Here is a 21,557-nt window from a genome sequence, read left to right as displayed (position 1 = left end):
AGTATTGATATTTTAAATACTGCACCGATAACGGTATGAACTGAATTTCTGTGCCTGGGAAGCAGTCAAAGCCGGCTTAATCGTGATACGGTGATATCAAACAGAACAAAAATGCAATCATCAAATACGTCTTCAGCCTCAGATGCTGGTCAAAAGAGGAAATACGTTTCTGAAGATATGACAATTGGATTTATAGGGGCTGGCAGAATGGCACAAGCAATGACAAAAGGATTTATTACAACAGGTATTATCAGACCACAGAACATTACAGCAAGTGATGCAGACCCCAGAATGTTACAATTTATTAAGGAATTTGGGGTAAAAACTGCACAAGAGAATAAAGAAGTTGTGGATAAGAGTAAAGTGGTGGTTATAGCAGTCAAACCGAACGTTGTCACTAAAATACTCAAGGAGGTTAAAGAACATGTGTCAAAGGACAAAATAGTTGTATCAATAGCAGCAGGAGTTCCCTTGTCTACATTTGAACAGAACTTACCCCCTGGTTCCAGAGTTGTAAGAGTTATGCCGAACATTACTGTCACTGTACAAGCAGCAGCCTCAGTGATAGCACCCGGTACCAGTGTCCAGCTAAACGATAGTGAACTTGTCAGGGAACTGTTTCAAAGTATAGGGATATGTGAAATTGGAACTGAGAATCTATTAGATGCAGTGACAGGCCTGAGTGGAAGTGGACCTGCATATGGATTTATTGCAATAGAATCTTTAGCTGATGGTGGTGTAAACATGGGACTCCCACGGGATTTAGCATTGAAACTAGCCGCTCAGACTTTATTGGGGGCTGCTAAAATGGTTCTAGAATCAGGTAAACATCCAGGCCAGCTGAAGGATGATGTCTGCTCACCAGGGGGAACCACTATAGCTGCAGTACAATCTCTTGAGAAGTCTGGATTTAGAGCATGTTTAATTGATGCTGTTGAAGCAGCAACATTAAAAGCACAAGAACTTGGATCTAAAAACAAATAACAGTGTTTATTTTCTTATAATATACTGTATTTTAATCTGGAACTAACATAATAAGTAAACTTTAACAAGACTTAACTAAATTGAAATCCTCATTTTTGTCGTGCCTGCGACTTTTGTCACAGAAAGCTCGACTTAGGGATAGTGCTCCGGCGGCGACAGCGGTGTTAGCTTACTTTTTAAAAGCTTTATATTTTAGAAGGTGGAAGACCTGGATTCTTCATACTTTGTATATAGATGCCTTATGTTACGAAGTTTCTGTCTGTCACATATCCATTGTCCTTGACCTCATTTTCATGGTTCAGTGACTACTTGAAAAAAAAGTTTGGTATGTGCGTACCTATCGAGGTCCTCATTCCCGTCAGACAGTTTTCACTTGACCTCGACCTCATTTCATGGATCTGTGAACAAGGTTAAGTTTTGGTGGTCAAGTCCATATCTCAGATACTATAAGCAATAGGTCTAGTGTATTTGGTGTATGGAAGGATTGTAAGGTGTACATGTCCAACTGGCAGGTGTCATCTGACCTTGACCTCATTTTCATGGTTCAGTGACTACTTGAAAAAAAGTTGTGATTTTTTGTAATGTTAATTTCTCTCTTATTATGAGTAATAGGATAACTATTTTTGGTATGTGCGTACCTATCAAGGTCCTCATGCCCGTCAGACAGTTTCCACTTGACCTCGACCTCATTTCATTGATCTGTGAACAAGGTTAAGTTTTGGTGGTCAAGTCCATATCTCAGATACTATAAGCAATAGGTCTAGTATATTTGGTGTATGGAAGGATTGTAAGGTGTACATGTCCAACTGGCAGGTGTCATCTGACCTTGACCTCATTTTCATGGTTCAGTGGTTATAGTTAAGTTTTTGTGTTTTGGTCCGTTTTTCTTATACTTTATGCAATAGGTCTACTATATTTGGTGTATGGAATGATTGTAAGGTGTACATGTCCAACTGGCAGGTGTCATCTGACCTTGACCTCATTTTCATGGTTCAGTGGTCAAAGTTAAGTTTTTTAGTTTTGGTCTTTTTTCTTATACTATATGCAATAAGTCAACTATATTTGGTGTATGGAAATATTCTATGATGTACATGTCAGTCTCACAGGTTTTATTTGACCTTGACCTCATTTTCACGGTTCATTGCTCAGTGTTAAGTTTATGCGTTTCAGTCTGTTTTTCTTAAACTATAAGCAATAGGTCAGCTATATTTGTTGTATGGAAGGATTGTAAGCTGTTCATGTCTGCCTGGCATGGTTCATCTGACCTTGACCTAATTTTCACGATTCATTGGTCAATGTTTAGTTTTCTTGGTTAAGTCTGTTTTCTAGAAACTATAAGCAATAGGTCAACTATATTATATTAAGTGTATTGAATGATTGTAAGGTGTACATGTATTTCTCGTTTGGTTTATATGACCTTGACTTCATTTTCTTGGATCATGTTAAGTTTATGTAATAGTTGTAGTAAAGCTTTCATTTAGGACTATCAACATAATATAAATGGTTAGTAAAGAAGGCGAGACATTTCAGCGTGTACAGTTGTACACTCTTGTATGTATTTGTCTATGAAAACATTGTATCTGCTAAATTCATATTGTCTGGTTTATTTAGTCAAAGACTACATTGTATTCACAACAAGCATACAAAATAAATTTAATGGTAATGGTGTGACATTTCTGATTGAAAACATTTGTTTTCTATGTATCATCCTGAAGCATACATGGCATACATTTTAATGATGAAAACTATGCACAACTCACCAAATATTTCTTAAATGAATGGAAACCAGGTTTAGGGAATCTGGAATACCTGGATAGGTATAACTGGGTGTTGTCATGAAATAAAATATTTGACCCAAAAAGATTTTTATTAAAGGAATTGATTTTAAAAAGGATGTGAAAAATTAAAAACATTTTTGGACATCAGAATTTTTTAATATATTTTTATTTTCATAACTGATTGTTCTGGATTCAATGAGACAGTAACCCAGCAACACAAATAATATTGATGTCAATGTATGATATTCAACAACAGAAAAGTGTCTATATAATATGTGTCAAGCTCTAAATTGGCCTAAATATAGAAAACTCATGAATAAATTAAATAACAAGACAACAAAAGATCTATCATCAACAATAAAATCTTACAAGGACAAAAACACAAAGATATAAATACAAACAACTATTGACAAGTTTCCTGATAGTCTTGTGAAATGAGGAACACATAACCAATGAAGTAAACTTGCAAAAAATCTACCTCCATTGAAAATTTAAACATTGTACTTTCATCTCTTTCATGTCTTTAGCTCCATACCTTTCAGAAAATGTCCAAGCTATACAAAAGTGTATTACCTGGAATCAGCTGATTGTTGGACTTTTTGTCAGCAAAGTAAGAGAACGATATAAAAAACCAGACAAAATTTAATGGATACATTGACCATATGTTTTTGAAAACCATTATGGTTGGAAATTTTAAAATATTAGATCACTGGCAAAGAAGAAAGGCAATTTAAATTCAATTCTTTTTCATGTTTTTATTGATTACTTTTATACTAAACAAACACATGTGTAATCGCAAATATCACAGGCAACTCAAAAAGTGTTGTATATACAGTATGAGTAATATGACCTTTACATAGAAAGTATGTATAATTTGATTATTTTGACTATATTCCTGATTTATTTCTTGCATACATTTCCTATTGCAACATAAACAAAAGTGAAGGATACAAAGTAATGCCACTAACCCATATAGGATTTCAGATAAACAGCAAAACAATCCACCAGAGGTAGCATTGCAAATGTAATATGTCATGGTAACATATAAATTGTTCAGTCCTTCACAATGATTACTACCCAGTTTCTGTCCAAAGAGTGTTACTTCTTCGATTCACTATGTGTAGTTTCTTGGATCTCAATGCAACACAAATTCTGAAGTTATCAATGAAGATAGACTTAAAAATAAATGAAAGAAATATCCTCTCTCCTTAACGGTATCCCTGTATACCAGATATTGCTGATTACTGGTGGCCATAGAAGTTTTTACTCGAACAGACATATTAGATATGTCTGAATCACAGTTTAGTGTACCAAATATTGTGACTGGATCCCTGCTCTTTTTATTCTGTTATTGGAGAGAATGGTGCATTGAGTAACAGCAACATCTGGTGTATGGGGTACAGTATACAACTCTGGATATGATTATGGCACCAAATTAACAAAAGTTCACTATTCCAAATACATATCTATGGATAAGATGTCATTTAAATAGGCATCAGCTTTTTTAAACATTGTCATCCCGATCATCATAATCATTTGTAACATTTATTTCTAAATATAAATCTTGTAGCATTTCTAATGTCTGTTCTTGTATTGATTCAACTTGATCTGGTGGACAGTATTCATCTGTTATACTGGATCTGCAAAAATAAAGATCACACTATCAAAATGAAAAATCAAATCCTCATGTCTAAGGTTCAGCTAATTATCTGAACTAGCACAGTTAGATATACAGTCTACACTGTACCACATCTGAAAAGCAATCTATTGAAACTAGTTCCATAATTGTAGTATATTTAAAAACATAGTATTAAATATAAATCATAAGATAAGAGTGCACATGATGAAATTTCTCGCCTGCTTAACTTATGATAAAATTTGTGTTGAAAGTCTATTATGAATATTTTACTACAAGTATCACATAAACATAACATTATCAATGAACCATGAAAATGAGGTAAAGGTCATATGAATCCTGCCAGACAGACATGTACACCATACAATCATTCCATACACCAAATATAGTTGACCTATCGCTTATAATATCTGAATAACTGACAAAACCATGTAAACTAAACATTGACCAATGAAATATGATAATGAGGTCAAGGTCATATGAAACCTGCCAGACAGACATGTACACCTTACAATCATTCCATACACCAAATATAGTGGGACTACTGCTGAAAGTACCTGGAAAACGGACAACACCACAAAAAATAACATTAACCAATGAACCATGAAAATGAGGTCAAGGTCATATGAATCCTGACAGACAGACATGAACACCATACAATCATTCCATACACCAAATATAGTTGCTATATTGCTTATAATGTTTTAATAACTGACAAAACCACGAAAACTTAACATTGACCAATAAAATATGATAAGGAGGTCAATGTCATATGAAACCTGCCAGACAGACATGTATACCTTACAATCATTCCATACATTAAACATAAGTGACATATTGCTTATAGTATCTGATAAACTGACAACATCATGAAAACTTACAAACACTGATCAATGAACCATGAAAACGAGGTCAAGGTCATATGAAAACTGCCAGACAGACATGTTCACCTTACAATCATTCAATACACAAAATATAGTGGCCCTTTTTGCTTACAGTATCTGAGAAATAGACCAAACAGCAACAAGAGTGCACACGCTGAAATGTCTCGCCTTCTTTACTAATCATTGATATTATGTTGATAGGCCTAAATATAAAGCTTTATTACAACTGTCACATAAACTTAACATTAACCAAGAAAACTAAACATTGACCAATGAACCATGAAAATGAGGTCAAGGTCAGATGAACCATGCAAGGCAGACATGTACAGTTAACAATTCTTCCATATAACAAATATAGTTGACCTATTGCTTATAGTTTAAGAAAAACAGACCAAAACACAAAAACTTAACACTGAGCAATGAACCGTGAAAATGAGGTCAAGGTCATATAAAACCTGCGCGACTGACATATAGATCATAAAATATTTCCATACACCAAATATAGTTGACCTATTGCATATAGTATTAGAAAAAAAGACCAAAACTCAAAAACTTAACTTTGACCACTGAAACATGAAAACGAGGTCAAGGTCAGATGACACCTGCCAGCTAGACATGTACACCTTACAATCATTCCATACACCAAATATAGTAGACCTATTGCATACAGTATAAGAAAAACAGACCAAAACACAAAAACTTAACTATAACCACTGAACCATGAAAATGAGGTCAAGGTCAGATGACACCTGCCAGTTGGACATGTACACCTTACAGTCCTTCCATACACAGAATATACTAGACCTATTGCTTATAGTATCTGAGATATGGACTTGACCACCAAAACTTAACCTTGTTCACTGATCCATGAAATGAGGTCGAAGTCAAGTGAAAACTGTCTGACGGGCATGAGGACCTCGCAAGGTACGCACATACCAAATATAGTTATCCTACTACTTATAATAAGAGAGAATTTAACATTACAAAAAATGTTTACCTTTTTTTCAAGTAGTCACTGAACCATGAAAATGAGGTCAAGGACATTGGACAGGTGACTGACGGAAACTTCGTAACATGAGGCATCCATATACAAAGTATGAAGCATCCAGGTCTTCTACCTTCTAAAATATAAAGCTTTTAAGAAGTTGGATAACGCTGCCGCCGCCGCCAGATCACTATCCCTATGTCGAGCTTTCTGCGACAAAAGTCGCAGGCTCGACAAAAACTAAACATTCACCAATGAACCATGAAAATGAGGTCACAGTCATATGAAACCTGCCAGTAGGACATGTACACCTTACAATCATTCCATACACCAAATATAAATGTCCTATTAACTATAGTATCTAAGATCGTAAAGTTAACCTTGATCACTGATCCATAAAATGAGGTTGAGGTCCAGGGAACTCTGTCTGACAGACCTGCAGATCTTGCAAAGGAACCCATATACCAAATATAGTTATCCTATTACTCATAATAAGTGAGTATTTCACTTGACAAAAAAACTATATATCTTTGTCAAGCAGTCACTGAATCATGAAAATGAGGTCAAGGACAATGAGCTTGTGACAAACAGAAACTTCGTAACATATGTCCAGCATGTAATACTAGTACTATATACTAGTTCCTTGTAAATGTGTTTAACCCCCATTTTTCATTTTTAGTTTATCAAAAACGTTTTGTATTCAGTGGAATGTTCAAACCTGCAAATGAATAATTCAAATGATGATCAATACAAAAATGTACAGATTTTATATGACATCATTTTGCATATTTATCAGTCTCTCATTTTTGTAATGTGTAAATTGTTTTGTTAAAAATTAGGCAGTTGTAATTAGTTTTCTCAACTGAGTTGTTACATATTTTCATTTCAGGGCCTTTTATAGCTTACTATATGGTATGGGTTTTTCTCATTGTTGAAGGCCATACAGTTGCCTACAATTGCTAACATCCACTTCATTTGAATTTCGATGGACAGTTGTCTCATTGCCTATCATACCACATCTCCTTATTTTTATATTTTAAGTGACTGTAGATATTTATACATTTACCTATTTCAATGACATTAATTAAGTCATGTAGAGATACCATATGCTAGGCCTGATACGGAAATCAGTTAACGTTGGAACAAATATTTATATTTTTTACTTTCCATATTTTGGCCTTAAGGGTAATTGTTGAAGGTTATTCCATAAACCTGTGTCATTCACTTACAAATCTGTATCATAAGCTGTTTTTGTGACATCATAAGCTGAACATGATATTATTACAAGCTGATCTTGGGACTTTTTATTGCTGAACTATACAGTAGGAATTTGCTCATAGTTGAACCCTATGAAGACAAAAAGTTGTTTTGATGCACATCATTTGCACTCTGGTGGAAAGTTATCTCATTGTCAACCATACCACATCTTTTTTTATATAAAAAAAAAGCTGCATAATATAGCATGTTTAGATGTGATCATTTCACTTACAAAAAAAAAAGGCAAGTCAACACTTAATGTATGATAAATCATAATTACCTTGCCATTGTAACCATCACAGGTTTATGAAAGTGGCTAAGAGTTTCCTGGACAGCAGATATGAGTAGAGTTATCTCCCCTTCAGAGCTGACATGATGTGGTAACTCTGTGTCATCACATGTGCATCCTGCTTCATGTAGTAACTGAAAATCAGGATTCTCCTCTTTATTTGATATAGCCTCTTTAAGGATCAGTATTAAATCTTTGCTGTATAGAATAAAACAAATTAATTGAGTTAATGCTTGTAAAATTGTCTTCTGGAATAATATATAAATAACACAGAGCTGACAGGGTGATAGAGCAGATTGTTACCCCAAGAATACATTGTCAACTGAAGTGAAGCTAAGGTTGACAATGTCTTTTGGAGGGGTAACAATCTGCTCTATCACCCTCTCAGATATGTGTTATTTAATTTATCATACTGAATGTTCTGTTATTACTGTCTATTAATTTTCAAATTCAAAGTAATAAACTATGATGTCTTGTACATACCAACCATCCATCTTTAATATAGCACACACTTGATCAAGCGTCTCCGTGAAGGGTAATTAAGAGTGTTTGCCATAGGATAGAGTAAATTATCTCCCTCGTATTAACCAATCAAAATGTGGCATTTTGACATGAAGTATAATAAGTTCTAATGTTGTTTTTTTATTATATTTTGTACCTTGCCACAACACACAGGGAATACAGGACTACCAGGATATCATTTTGCTCATTTGGATTGTAAGTCCTCAATCTGTTTTAGTTTTCATCCAATCTGACTTAATCTTATACAAGTTTTATAACAACCTGTCTGCTACTTTCATTCAAGAATACTGTCAAACCTTGCATTTTGTATCTTAATTCAAAGTTCACCTCTCATAAGGTTTTTCTCTGGTCACTAGGAAGACCTTTACATATACAGGTTTGACAATTAATGTTGGTCAACAATTGTTAGAAAATTTCGAAAATGGCAAAACTTAAAAGCTTTTAATTTGCCCTAACTTGTTGGAAACTTACACAATAGTTTTGCACTGATTATCACTCTCTCTTCTTCAAAATAAAATGCAGGAAAAAAATTTAAATGAAAAAGTTATGATGAAATTTGCAAAAAATGCCTTTAAAGCACTTTACAGTTGCCCAATCTTTATTTGCAGACAATGCATTAGGTTTAGCATGATTGCTTCTTGAACATTTGCTTAAATATTCTGATAGAAAAATAATTAAAGGAGTTATACCCCTTGAAACATTTAAAAACTTTATTTCTAATTTTAATGTACTGTACAGCCATATACATGATAAACTTCAAAAGAACAACAGCTACTTTAATGAAAAATTTGATTGAAAAATGGAAGTCCAATCTTGTACTAGTATTAACTAGAAGTAGAATATTTCTAGCTTAAATCAAAATGTGAATATTTTTTGTAATAAATGGATTTCTTAATTAACAGTACTAGTATATCATTTTATCATTAAACAACACTTCCTGCAAGGTATATTGAAAAGTCATTAAGAACAACTAATATTTTCCATCCTTATTTTTTTAATCAAACTGAAAATGTAAGTTTAGGGAACAAAAACCTTTTCATATAATACCTGGGATGATCAATTTCAGCATTTCTATCCTGATGTATCTTATAAAACACTGCTTTCAGTTCTGATAACTGTTTCTGTCTCTCCATGGTACATTTAGATATTCCTTCATCTGATAAGTTCTTAGGTTTGTCAAATCTATACAGATCTTTCAGCATTCCATAGACTTTGTCTGAGTACATAACTCTAAATGGATTCTGAGTTGAAAAGAAATCAAGGTCAATGTCTAAAATGAAATGTTTGTCTCTGAAAGACTTGTGTAAGATTTCAAGCTGTTTGTTCAAATCTTCGGATATTGCTAAATTATCACAAGTTGATAGAGAATTAGAATATTCATTTTTCATCTTTAATTCCTCTGTACATAGTCGTTTAGTATCTTGACCTGAATTATCATTATCACATCTATTTTTGTTACAGTTTTCACTCTTATTTGATGTACATGTATCATTTTCAGTAGATATTCTGGTTTCTATATCAGTGTCAACTTTTATTCCTTGTTTAGCACTGCTTGATGGTTCCCTGTCATTACATGACTGTTCCCATCTATTAGGAACTATTGTAATAACTGAGAGTTTGACCTCTTTCTTGTTCTCTAAGTTTTCTTCTGAACAGTATAAAGTTTCACTAACAAAATAATTTTCTTTGCATGTTGTTCTGAAAAAATTTAAAAGAATAAGTGAACTGATAAATTGCATACAAAAAAATACTTTTGGTTGTGAATTGAATAAATCACTGATGGAAAGTAGTGGAATACATTTTCAGAACAAAACACTTCTTATATAAATCTATACAAAAAACTAAATATTAATCTATGAAAAGAAGTTAAGCTGTGAGTTATTGCTGACTAATGATAAACAGGAAGTGAATGAGTGATGGATGTGAAAACACACCACACAGTATAGCATGCTCACAGGAAGATTTATCATAGTTACTGAGAAATATGAGTATATACCCCTCCTTTGGAGCATATGGGTTTTGCTCATTGTTGAAAGCTGTACTGTGACCTATAGTTGTTTAAAACTTCTACATCATTTGGTCTTAGGTGGAGAGTTCTCTCATTGGCAATCATACCACATCTTCTTATTTTTATATTAACAGTGCCAACAAAAATTAGTAAAACTAATCAAAAATACCAAACTTTTAATAGTGTATGCCACATTGTGTTTTGTCAAAATAGACTTATCAGTGGAACTAGTATTTAAACATTTGGAAGGCCAAATAAAACTGATGTTAAATACAGTACTGTAAATGTAACTACCTTATACAACCTGTAGTGTTACACTTCCCAACATAGAACTGGATTACTTTATCCTGAATTTGTTCACACCATGGAGGTTTAAACCATATAATATGACTGATATGTCCAGCATATACCATTGGTATAATCCAGTTCTCTATACTTAATGTCCTGAAAAAAGTACAATCATATTAAAATTATGGTTTGTTTTTTCCTGAATCCAGTTCTCTATACATGATGTCCTGTAAAAAATACAATCATATTAAAATAATGGTTTGTTTTTTCTGTCTATCATTTTTTTAATATTATAAATAAACTTATCATAGATACCAGGCATAAAATTTTGTACAGCAGACACATGTTTCGTCTATAAAGAGACTTATCAGTGACGCTCTAATCAAAAAGTTTAAAAAGCAAATAAAGTAGGAAGTTGAAGAGCATTGAATACCCAAAATAAATATTCTTTGTCATATGGTAGGTACAACTTAATCTTTACACATGTATGGTAATACTAAATTGCACATGTATCCTCACACCTTCACACAGTATTTAATTGAATGAAGAAATATACTGCTGAAAATAACACAGTAAATAATCAGTCAGGGGAATTACTGAAATAAGTGATTTATTAATCACTCACTTAAGTAGCAAATTAGAAATTCTGTGATTTTGTAGTTTTACGAAAATTTTAAACATAAAGGTTTAGATTATATCTAATTATTAGTAAAATCGAAAAAAAAAATTAAACTTTTGCTTCTTTTAAGTAGCAAGGTTTATGCCTTTGATGCAATCATTGTCTGTAAATCCTATATTTGTTGAAAAATATGTTAAAATGAAGCTTTACATAATGATCTTATACTTTCTTAACAGATTTTCCCCAGCAGTGGGAGTATTTTTCCTGTAAAATTCAAGGTTTCATCTTACAGATTATGTAATATAATTTTACTGTTCGCGACCAAAATTTCACTGTTCCATGTGTTCGGGGGTGTTGAAATTAGTGGGGGTAATTAAAATAATAATACTTAAAGAAGTGATTTTTTTTTAAAGAAACTAAAGGTATGATACTTAAACAAGTTATTTTCATGTCATTATCCCAGATTCAGTACAAGGTCATCACCTGACATGACCAGTCATCCTATAAACACAGATGTTGATTCTCATAATTTTAGCAACATAATTAGTCCCTGGATCATTAGTATATATATTTAAAGCTACAATAAAATCAAATCCCTTAGTCTAGTGATTTATTTGTACTACTTAAATAGGTGATTATTAAAGAAAGACAACTCTTACTTCCAACATTTCTGGAAAAATGTTACTTGAATCAGTGATTTCTTAATCACTCGTTTAAGTAAGTCCCCTGACTGATAATAACGAAGTGTTCTTTTTTTGTCTTGTATTCTTAAAATCAAATTTACTGAAAGTAAACTCATCAGGCTTCATGTAAGACATAAATTTTTATTTACAATTTTACTGTTTTGAGTTATTTGATGAGTTTTAAAAACAAAAGTTTTATCCAATGATAATATAATGCTGCAAAGTACAGAAAAAAAATATTAATCTAATGTATTAATTACTTTCTGTCTCATTAATTATTCAATTATTTAATTTAACAGTGGTAAAATTCTATCAAAATCAACGTTAAAAAATTCAACCATTTTCCATCATCCTGAGTATGATTAAGTACATGTATCTACATTGATTATTAAGCAACTGAAGATCAATCAATCTTTTCCATTTACAGTTATCAAAATGATATATTACTGATATAAGACATCTTTCTTGTAAACATCATCTGCCTTCATATCACATGGAATTAGTAGATCTGGATGGGAGTCAAAATGTACAAATATGATGTCCTCAATAGGTAGGTGTTTACTGCCAATACCCCTGTGGATGAATGGTACAACCTGAAATGTACAAATACGTTGTCCTCAATAGGTAGGTGTTTACTACCAATACCTCTATGGATGAATGGTACAACCTGGAATGTATAACCATTTAATTATCAACATGATAAATTTTCACTACCAACATGACCAACAGTGTCATAACGATAAGTTATCTTTCCTTGAAAGCTCAACAAATGGATCAAAGACTCAAATGGCTGGGTTGCACAAAATGTTGCTTAAAAATGGATAATGGTATATACTGAACATTAAATATATGGAAATATAAAATGGGAAAAAATCTTTGAACAACTCCATAAAAGATGGTGAACAACCTCAATAGCAGGGAAAAAGATTAGCAGGGGCACAGTAGCCAATGCCATTAAAATCTGGGTTGGGCCCTAAAATTTTTATTAAAATCCCCATAGTGCTTATGTTAATTTTCACATTGTGGCAGTTTGGGCCCCTAGTTGGAAAATGTTAGTCTTATTCCCTGAATAGGTTTGTAAACTTTGTATGAAAGTTCAAAGATCTTGGCTGAAAAAAAATATGTTGCCATCTTTTGAAAAATTTTCCTAGGAAAATTTGAAAAAAATTGTCAAACAACTCCATAATATCAGGTGCACAACTGCAATATATGTGCAATTATTATGTGAAGTTTCAAGGATCCGAGTTGAAAACTGTAGTAGGATTTGATCACACAAAGTTAATATCATCTCTTTAAAATTTGTTAAAAATTTAAAGTTCAGAAGTTCAGAATAATGGGAAAATAATCCCATTAGCAGGTGCCAACTTCAACATGTGTTCAATCTTTCCATGAAATTTCAGGGACCTGGGTTGAAAACTGTAGTACAAGTTGATTACACAATTTAGGTACCCTCTTTTTAAAACAAAGGTGTCAATTAGGAAAGGATTCTTGAAAGAAATACATTTTGAAATATGCATATTGAATAATACAAAATTGAAAAATGTTTTTTTTTTTTTTAATATTTTACAGACACAAGAAAAAAAAATTATTTGACTCTAATAGGATATCAATTTTGAGAACATGCCATCTTTATTATTTAATTTGTATTACCATGATTACTGGTACAATGTATATTATACATATAAAGATATATGGCATATGACACAATTGTTCTAAGTTATTCTTCAAAGGGAGATAAGAAAACTTTTGGTGATGAAAATTGAAACGTACTAGTTCTCTGCATAGTATCGACTGTAATTTGTACTGTTATGTTCACTATTAAATTGAAATACTATCATATTTGTAATCATGCCCTTTATGGGTCCTAAGTATACGCTTTAATAAACTATTGTATTATGTGGCATGTGTACCTTATTTATATTTCCTGTTTACATGGATAATGCTTATATTAAAAACATGATCCTCATTAGATTCAGTCCGGAGATAAGCACTAAAAAGGACTAATCATTCATCAAAATTAATGAATAAAAGAAAACGCAAAATATAGGGTATGTTTTAAGAGGCTTATTGTGTCAATAAAATATGTATAAAAAAGGTTAAAGAAGGTCCTTGAAAATGGGTTTTATCCCATTTATGGCTATTATACCGAAAATCACGTGTCAATTTACAGTGATCAATTTTTTAACTCAGGATTCAAGAATTTTTTTTAATTATGGTGCACATGATGATGTAAAAGGCAACATTTTCCCCCATTATGACTGTAATATCACCATGATCACCAGGATAAAAGTTAATGGCATTAAAAAAAAAATTGGGGATGGGGCAATTACCTTTTATTCAAATATCATAATGATCATGCATTGAGGGTGATAAAGGCTTATTTTCTTATGCATCGTGTTTGCAATTTTTATTTCACGTTTTTGTGTTTGCTTTTCCTGCAAATTGGTAAAAATGCAACGTGCAAGCCAGTTTTATTTTTTTTTGTTCATCGTAAAATGGACATTTTATTATCTGTTCGTCCTTGCACATTCTCTACATGTACTTAGCAAACTGTCTGCATGATATATCTGCAGTTTATCATGTTTATAGTACAATTTAGAGTTCTTTCTTTTGAAATTTAGTTTAACACCAGTTGAATCGAGGTCAATCAGCTTAAATTACATCATTGAACAATCTTACTTTGAAATTTAATAGCATAAGCATTGTGACATCTGAAATGTACGAGAAATTGCAAGATTGTGAAATTCATTTATAGAAAAGAATATTGAGCCGTTTTCATGAATGTGTGTCTCATGACAGCAATGTAATTTTATTTTCTAACTCTGTAAATCAATACTTGACTTATTATATATATATATATATATATATATATATATATATATAGAATAACCATACATTGTCTCAAAATATAAATTTTATTTGTACAAGGCTTAGAAACCGGTAGAAAGTAAGGCTTTGCCGAGCATTTCTATCCTGTTTTGAGATGAGTACAAATAAAATTTATATTTTGAGACAATTTATGGTTATTCTTTATATACTGCAGGGCTACCAAGTCTCAAGCAATTAGCATGAGACTCACACATTTTTGTGCTTATTTGGCGGCATTTTCCTTTGATCTATTGTTTTTTCTCTTTGATCTTTACAATTTAGGCAATTAAGTACTGATACTGCAACTCTTATAACTGTCCCAAATGAAATGTTAAGGGTAAAAACCATCATTTTTTATTTTGGAGAGAACTACGTAAAATTTCCGTGAACCTGTAATTTTTATTGATGTCATAAATGAAAACTCTACGGAAACACATTGTCAATGTCAAAAACATGGCTATATACGGTCTTCGACTGTATATCACAAATGAATATATGGTCAATGCAATTTCACTGCACAAATAGCACAGCTGTAGTATATATAGGGAAAGTAGCCAAAAATTTATGAGTATTTCCCCCCAACCTGTCAAACACTTTGAAACAGTACTGTCAGTAGGAAAGAGGAAGAAGGTGAACAGGTCAACATTCGATTTGTCGGCCTTTAAGTGTTTTCAGCGCCTTACATCGTTATGATCTTCTACAATATAAAGCGGTGTGACGTCAAATTTCTTAAGAGTTTTGTTTCGTATCAGGTTCATCTTTCAATCTTTCAGAACTGAAACAGGGGAAATCATAGGCGCAGACATGTTGATATTCAGCAGTGAATAACTTAAAAAATATATTAAAAACTCTTAGAATAAATCCTTTAAGGTAAAAATTTAGAATATTTTCTTTTATATCATACTTCGGTTAGAATTAAATAATGTATTGATAGTTAAAATGGTTATAAAGACAGTTTTTTTTAGAATTCCGAACTTAACTTCCGTGTTTGTATCGTAATTGATTTTCTAATCATGCCGGTGGTGAAAATGTCAACACGTGTGTCCTGTGGCAGAGACTTTCATTGTTGTCCAAATATTAATGATACGTTAGATCAGGCTTGCAAGTCGGGGTAAATGAAATTTAAACATTTGTAACAATCTGTAATATTGTTCTTCCGCAGAATTTCAACGTTCCAAAATGAACCCAATGCCAATGGCAACTCTTATACCCCTTTTAGTCATATTATATATTGCAAACAGGATATTATATCCACCATACCATTTGGAGAGTGGACTCAACATTATATGCATTTTGTCTACTAGTTGCCATAAATTAGCCACATAAGGCATTTTCCCGTTTCCTCAATCATGTGTTGGGCCTTTACGGTGGCGGTGGCAGAATGGTCTAAGTAGTAGAACTACTGTGTCATAAGCCTGTCAACACTGAGGTTATGAGTTCAATTCCAGCAGGTGGCAGGTGCACTCAACTCCAATCTTTATTGACAAGGAGTGTCAGTTTTCCAACATGGTAGTTCTCTACAGCCACACTGGCTTCCTCAACCAATAAAAACTGAGTCAGGACACAGGGGTAATACTTATACAAGTCGTTTTATTTACTTGAAGATGTAAGTAATATTTACTTGTTTAAGTGAATTTGTAAGATTTTTATTTTTTATTTTCAGGGTTTGAATTATCTCCCCTTAATCACAAAAAATTTACTTATAAAAGTGATTATTTTTTACAACCCCTTAAATTCTCAAGTTTTGGGAGTTCAAAACATGCTTAAACAGAAATTTTCTGGTAATTAATTTTTATTTGAGTTCAACCTTTTATCTCATGAACTAAGCAGAGAAATCTATTGCCAAGAGATGTTAAGTAACTGCTAACTGTGCAAAACCTTCAAAAATTCCTCCCTGGAGTCTAGTAAATGACGTTTTGAAGTTTACAGACAAATGAAATTTTCTTTGTCCATAAAATTATACCTTAACAAAAAGTAAAGACAACTATTAATGACAGACAGTTAAAAACTGTATTAGAGCAATGTAGTCAAGAGAAATTCAAGAGGAGATGAAAATAAGTATATAAGTAAAAAAAATCTGAATGTCTAAGTGGTATAACTCTACCTTCAAAATGATTTACCTGTACCAGTAAATAAAAAACACTTGTATAAGTATGGACCCTGACTGACTGACCTCCATGAAATAGCACAATAGTGCTGAAAGTGGCATTAAATACCAATCAATCAATCATGTAAGATAAGATAAGAAAAATTTATTTTGATTCAGCATAAGTTAAATATACAACACAAGCTCTAGGGAGCTTTTGACTGAAAATAAAACATATACATAACATAAAAACAGTCTAAGTGTGTCAATTTGAGTGAACCTGAGTATGCTTTGATTGGTTTGCTTGAAACCTTTCCCTGTTTACCAGATTTGTCATTACAATGTTATCATGGTGGTGGTACTTAAACCAAAAGATTTAAGACAAATTTTCAAATGTTGCACACTTACTCACTTATATTAGTTAACTTCTAACTTTGAATTGTAGTCATTGATAATTAGGATATTGATTTAAACATGTATCCAGATTTTTTTTAAATCAAGAAAACAAAATGAATGATTTAGGCAGTTAAGTGATGTTACATGTATATAACTTCATTAACCTTGGATCTCTTTGTTAAAATCACTTAATTTTGGAACCTGAAGGAGAAAAAAACAATAATATGATAACACTGTATAACAAAAATAAAATTGTTTTTTTACATTTCAGATTTGATTTTGTATGTTTTCCAATTGTTAACCCACGTTACAAGAGAGAATTCATCCATGGACCTGCCAAGGACAGACCAGGAGCCATTACCAGATCTGATATGCTTCTCACAGGACAAGGTATGTTCTAGGTCTCATCATGCTCATGAGCAGGGTTTATTTATAACAATGTCCACAAGGTCACCTCTTTAAAATGATGTATTCAGTACTATATTACATGTATGTGATATGTATGGGTTTTGCTCATTATTGAAAGTCATATGGAGAACTATAGTTGCTTACATCCACATTGTTTGGTCTTTGATGGATGGTTGTCTCATTGGCAATCAAACAACTACTTTTTATTTTAAATCATTTTTGTCAAACTTGATAAAGGGGAGATTATTGAATTCACTTTTTTATAGACTGGAATTCATTGGTTGTTGGAAAGATATCACCATGGCTACAACCAGATTCTAGGGTTGATGTGATAAGAAAGAACTCTGAGGCAGTAAGTTTATACATTTACTAGTTTTCAATAAAAATGGATATAATGGTATGTATTTATTACCTGAATTATAATGAAATACTTAATCACAATTGAGGCTGTTCTTCATAGCATCCAGGTATGGCACTCAGATATATCATCTTGGATGGATGCTGTAAACATGAAAACAACAGTTTGGGTATGGCACTCAGATGTGTCATATTGAATGAATGCTGTAAAAAAGAGACAGAAGGTTCCGAGGGGACATTTAAAACTCTATAACTCGTAGAAAACTGACAATGTCATGAGGAAAACCAACAAAAAGACAAACTATTTGACAAAACACTACATAGAAAACTAAAAACCGAGCAACATGAACCCCATCAAAAACTGTGGATAATCTCTTAGTGTTCCAGAAAGGCTAGTATATCCTTCTCCACTTGTAAACTTGTAAAACTTGGTAATGTTCTGATTACTTCTACGGTATTTATGAGATGTGCCAACTGTGGGTGCAAAAAATCCAATGTTCTGTAAATTCAGATATATTATCAATGTTTTAATTATTGCAAAACTATTTCACAAAGTTTTTTCAGTACTATTTAATTTATATTAAGTTGATTTTAGAAACCTCAATCTCCATGATCTCACAAAAATGTGATTTAGAACTTTTGAATTTTTTAATATCAGTTTTTGCTGATAGTTTATTGATAGGGTTGAAAAAAAAATTAAATTGAGCTTGTTTTTAAAACTAAGATCAATTTATGTATCCTTTAAAAAATCTCTTTTTTTGTCTTTTATTTATACACCACTTCACCTTGTAAGTAAATATGATTGGATATTTAGTTTGTAAATGTCTGATTATAAAGCGACAATAAGAATATAAAACCATTCAAGAGGTTGGTTCCATTATTTCAGCATGATATCAAATACAAACAAATAGGATTTTACATTTCTTTAAACTATTTATTAGTAGATTACTATTGATAATCATACTTGATATTAACAGTAATATTGTCTGGTAATTTCAGGCTTTAAGACAGGAGTTAACCTTTGCTAGTCACTTAGCTATACCATCTGTACTGATACCACTGAAAAATGGTAATATTACAAATCTAGCCAGAATTCTCAATGAACATCTTGTTAACAGCTACGCTAATCAGGTAAGTAGTGTTATTAATAAGTGTGTTTTTGTGTGATGTAATTGTCAAATCTTACATGTAGTTACTGAATAAAATTTGAAATGCACATTGTTTTTCTTTATTTATGAAACAACTAGTCTTTGAAGAAAAAATGATACTTATGGTAACATGGTTTGATATATAATATATTTATATGCAAAGGAGTATACAATGAACAAACATGGTATTTAATAGAATATTCTGTAATATCAAGACTGAATATTGCATGTATAGACCCTGCTCCAAAAGGAGGGAGTATATTGGTTTATGTCCGTCCATCCCATAAAAATTTGGTAACAATTTTTTCAGGAACTACAAATATGAGTTTCCTGAAATTTGGTATCGAGCTTCATCTGAGCAGGCGTTACTGTGTGATGCATTTCAGACTGGTCTTTCATTGACTTTCTGTTTACCGAATACTTTTCTTACACAAAATGGCTATGTATAAAATATTGGTCTGTTTTTCTCTAGAACTACAAATCATATCTTTCTGAAATTTGGTATTTAGTTTCATATGAGTATGCTTTACTGTGTCATATATTTTCAGATTCATTGATAATTCCATTCCTTTTTACCTAATACTTATATTATCAATTTCTTCCCATTATTCTCAGGAACTATAAATCAAGGCTATCTGATATTAGGAATCAACGTTCATGTGAGCAGGCTCGCTGTGTGATGTGTTTTTTACATCCATCACTCACCAACTACCTATTTACTAAATACTTATAATGGAGGTTACATTAGTTCTCAGTTCAACTTGTTTTTATTCAGTCATATGTCAGTGGAAGGTTGATATTAAAGTGAAACTTTAAAATTCTACTTAATATAGAATGGAGTATGAACCAAAGAAGTATAATTTTATTTCTATAGATAAGTCATACAAACTTAATGTTTAATTTCAGCAATACTGGATCCATGTCCCAACAATGTCTCCAAGGGACCAGATTGATCCTTTGATTGAGGGTCAGACAGAGGAGATAGAAAACCCAGAAGACACATGGACATGGTAACTTTATGTTTATATTTACTTCAGAAGGGTTCATGTTAATAAAACACAATTAACAATTTTAAATATTGTTAATTTCATGTTGCTGTAAATAAATAACAGTTATCTACTCCACTTAAAATTAAGTTTGTACCAGATACAAACGTTTGTCAATAACTACATAATATAATATAAAGAAAAATGTATAGCATAAAGGAATGCATCTTCCTCATGCAAAGCTTTGATTCCTTGCCGACTTTAGCTATACTGTTTGTCCTTTTTGTTGAGCCTGCGACTTTTGTCGCAGAAAGCTCGACATAGGGATAGTGATCCGGCTACGGCGGCGGCGGCGTTAGCTAACTTCTTAAAAGCTTTATATTTTAGAAGGTGGAAGGTCTGGATGCTTCATACCTTGTATATGGATGCCTCATGTTACGAAGTTTCCGTCAGTCACATGTCCAATGTCCTTGACCTCATTTTCATGGTTCAGTGACTACTTGAAAAAAAAGTTAAGATTTTTTGTAGTGTTAAATTCCCTCTTATTATAAGTAATAGGATAACTATATTTGGTATGTGCATACCTTGCAAGGTCCTCATGCCCGTCAGACAGTTTTCACTTGACCTCGACCTCATTTCATGGATCAGTGAACAAGGTTAAGTTTTGGTGGTCAAGTCCATATCTCAGATACTATAAGCAATAGGTCTAGTATATTCTGTGTATGGAAGGACTGTAAGGTGTACATGTCCAACTGGCAGGTGTCATCTGACCTTGACCTCATTTTCATGGTTCAGTGGTTATAGTTAAGTTTTTGTGTTTTGGTCTGTTTTTCTTATACTGTATGGAATAGGTCTACTATATTTGGTGTATGGAATGATTGTAAGGTGTACATGTCTAGCTGGCAGGTGTCATCTGACCTTGAACTCATTTTCATGGTTCAATGGTCAAAGTTAAGTTTTTGAGTTTTGGTCTTTTTTTCTAATACTATATGCAATAGTTCAACTATATTTGGTGTATGGAAATATTTTATGATCTATTTGTCAGTCACGCAGGTTTTTTTCTACCTTGACCTCATTTTCAAGGTTCATTGCTCAGTGTTAAGTTTTTGTGTTTTGGTCTGTTTTACTTAAACTAAAAGCAATAGGTCAACTTTATTTGTTGTATGGAAGAATTGTTAGCTGTATATGCCTGCCTAGCATGGTTCATCTGACCTTGACCTCATTTTCATGGTTCATTGGTCAATGTTAGTTTACTTGGTTAATAATAAGTTTATGTGACAGTTGTAATAAAGCTTTATATTTAGGACTATCAACATAATATCAATGATTAGTAAAGAAGGCGAGACATTTCAGCGTGTGCACTCTTGTTGGTTTA

The 21,557-nt window shown here is 32.3% G+C and overlaps 3 protein-coding genes across 3 annotated transcripts in view; 2 read left to right on the top strand and 1 right to left on the bottom strand.

Moving 5' to 3' along the window:
• Positions 1 to 46: 46 nt before the first annotated feature.
• On the top strand, positions 47 to 21,550 carry LOC127702569 (uncharacterized). Its single transcript, XM_052206821.1, has 2 exons — positions 47 to 1,630; positions 20,775 to 21,550. Exon 1 carries the CDS (start codon positions 112 to 114, stop codon positions 982 to 984), a length of 873 nt encoding a protein of 290 aa, XP_052062781.1. The 5' UTR covers positions 47 to 111; the 3' UTR covers positions 985 to 1,630; positions 20,775 to 21,550.
• LOC127702567 (UPF0489 protein C5orf22-like) lies at positions 3,498 to 15,583 on the bottom strand. Its single transcript, XM_052206819.1, has 6 exons — positions 15,485 to 15,583; positions 12,381 to 12,526; positions 10,638 to 10,787; positions 9,383 to 10,033; positions 7,805 to 8,011; positions 3,498 to 4,402 (listed from the first exon to the last, which is right to left on the bottom strand). The coding sequence occupies exons 1-6, from the start codon at positions 15,557 to 15,559 to the stop codon at positions 4,267 to 4,269; spliced, it is 1,365 nt and encodes a 454-aa protein (XP_052062779.1). The 5' UTR covers positions 15,560 to 15,583; the 3' UTR covers positions 3,498 to 4,266.
• Positions 15,808 to 21,557, top strand: part of LOC127702566 (protein arginine N-methyltransferase 5-like) — a 29,427-nt gene continuing 23,677 nt past the window's right edge. The window contains exons 1-5 of the mRNA XM_052206818.1: positions 15,808 to 15,912; positions 17,555 to 17,673; positions 17,958 to 18,043; positions 19,048 to 19,179; positions 20,103 to 20,206. Of these exons, the coding sequence (XP_052062778.1) occupies positions 15,815 to 15,912; positions 17,555 to 17,673; positions 17,958 to 18,043; positions 19,048 to 19,179; positions 20,103 to 20,206 (539 nt within the window). The 5' untranslated portion in view covers positions 15,808 to 15,814. The remainder of the gene's footprint in view (positions 15,913 to 17,554; positions 17,674 to 17,957; positions 18,044 to 19,047; positions 19,180 to 20,102; positions 20,207 to 21,557) is intronic.

Source organism: Mytilus californianus, unplaced genomic scaffold (assembly GCF_021869535.1).
Source record: "Mytilus californianus isolate M0D057914Y unplaced genomic scaffold, xbMytCali1.0.p SCAF_5, whole genome shotgun sequence".
Taxonomy (NCBI): Eukaryota; Metazoa; Mollusca; class Bivalvia; order Mytilida; family Mytilidae; genus Mytilus; species Mytilus californianus.
This window is presented reverse-complemented; position numbering and strand designations above follow the sequence as displayed.

What these genes read in the sequence shown, in the direction of transcription:
- LOC127702569 (XM_052206821.1), top strand. Translation starts at nt 112, where the DNA reads ATGCAATCATCAAATACGTCTTCAGCCTCAGATGCTGGTCAAAAGAGG.
- LOC127702567 (XM_052206819.1), bottom strand. Translation starts at nt 15,559, where the DNA reads ATGAACCTGATACGAAACAAAACTCTTAAGAAATTTGACGTCACACCG. An exon ending in TTGTAGAAGATCATAACGAT is followed by an intron (nt 12,527 to 15,484) that starts GTAAGGCGCTGA and finishes TGTACATTTCAG; the next exon opens with GTTGTACCATTCATCCACAG. An exon ending in GCTGAAATTGATCATCCCAG is followed by an intron (nt 8,012 to 9,382) that starts GTATTATATGAA and finishes TATTCTATACAG; the next exon opens with CAAAGATTTAATACTGATCC.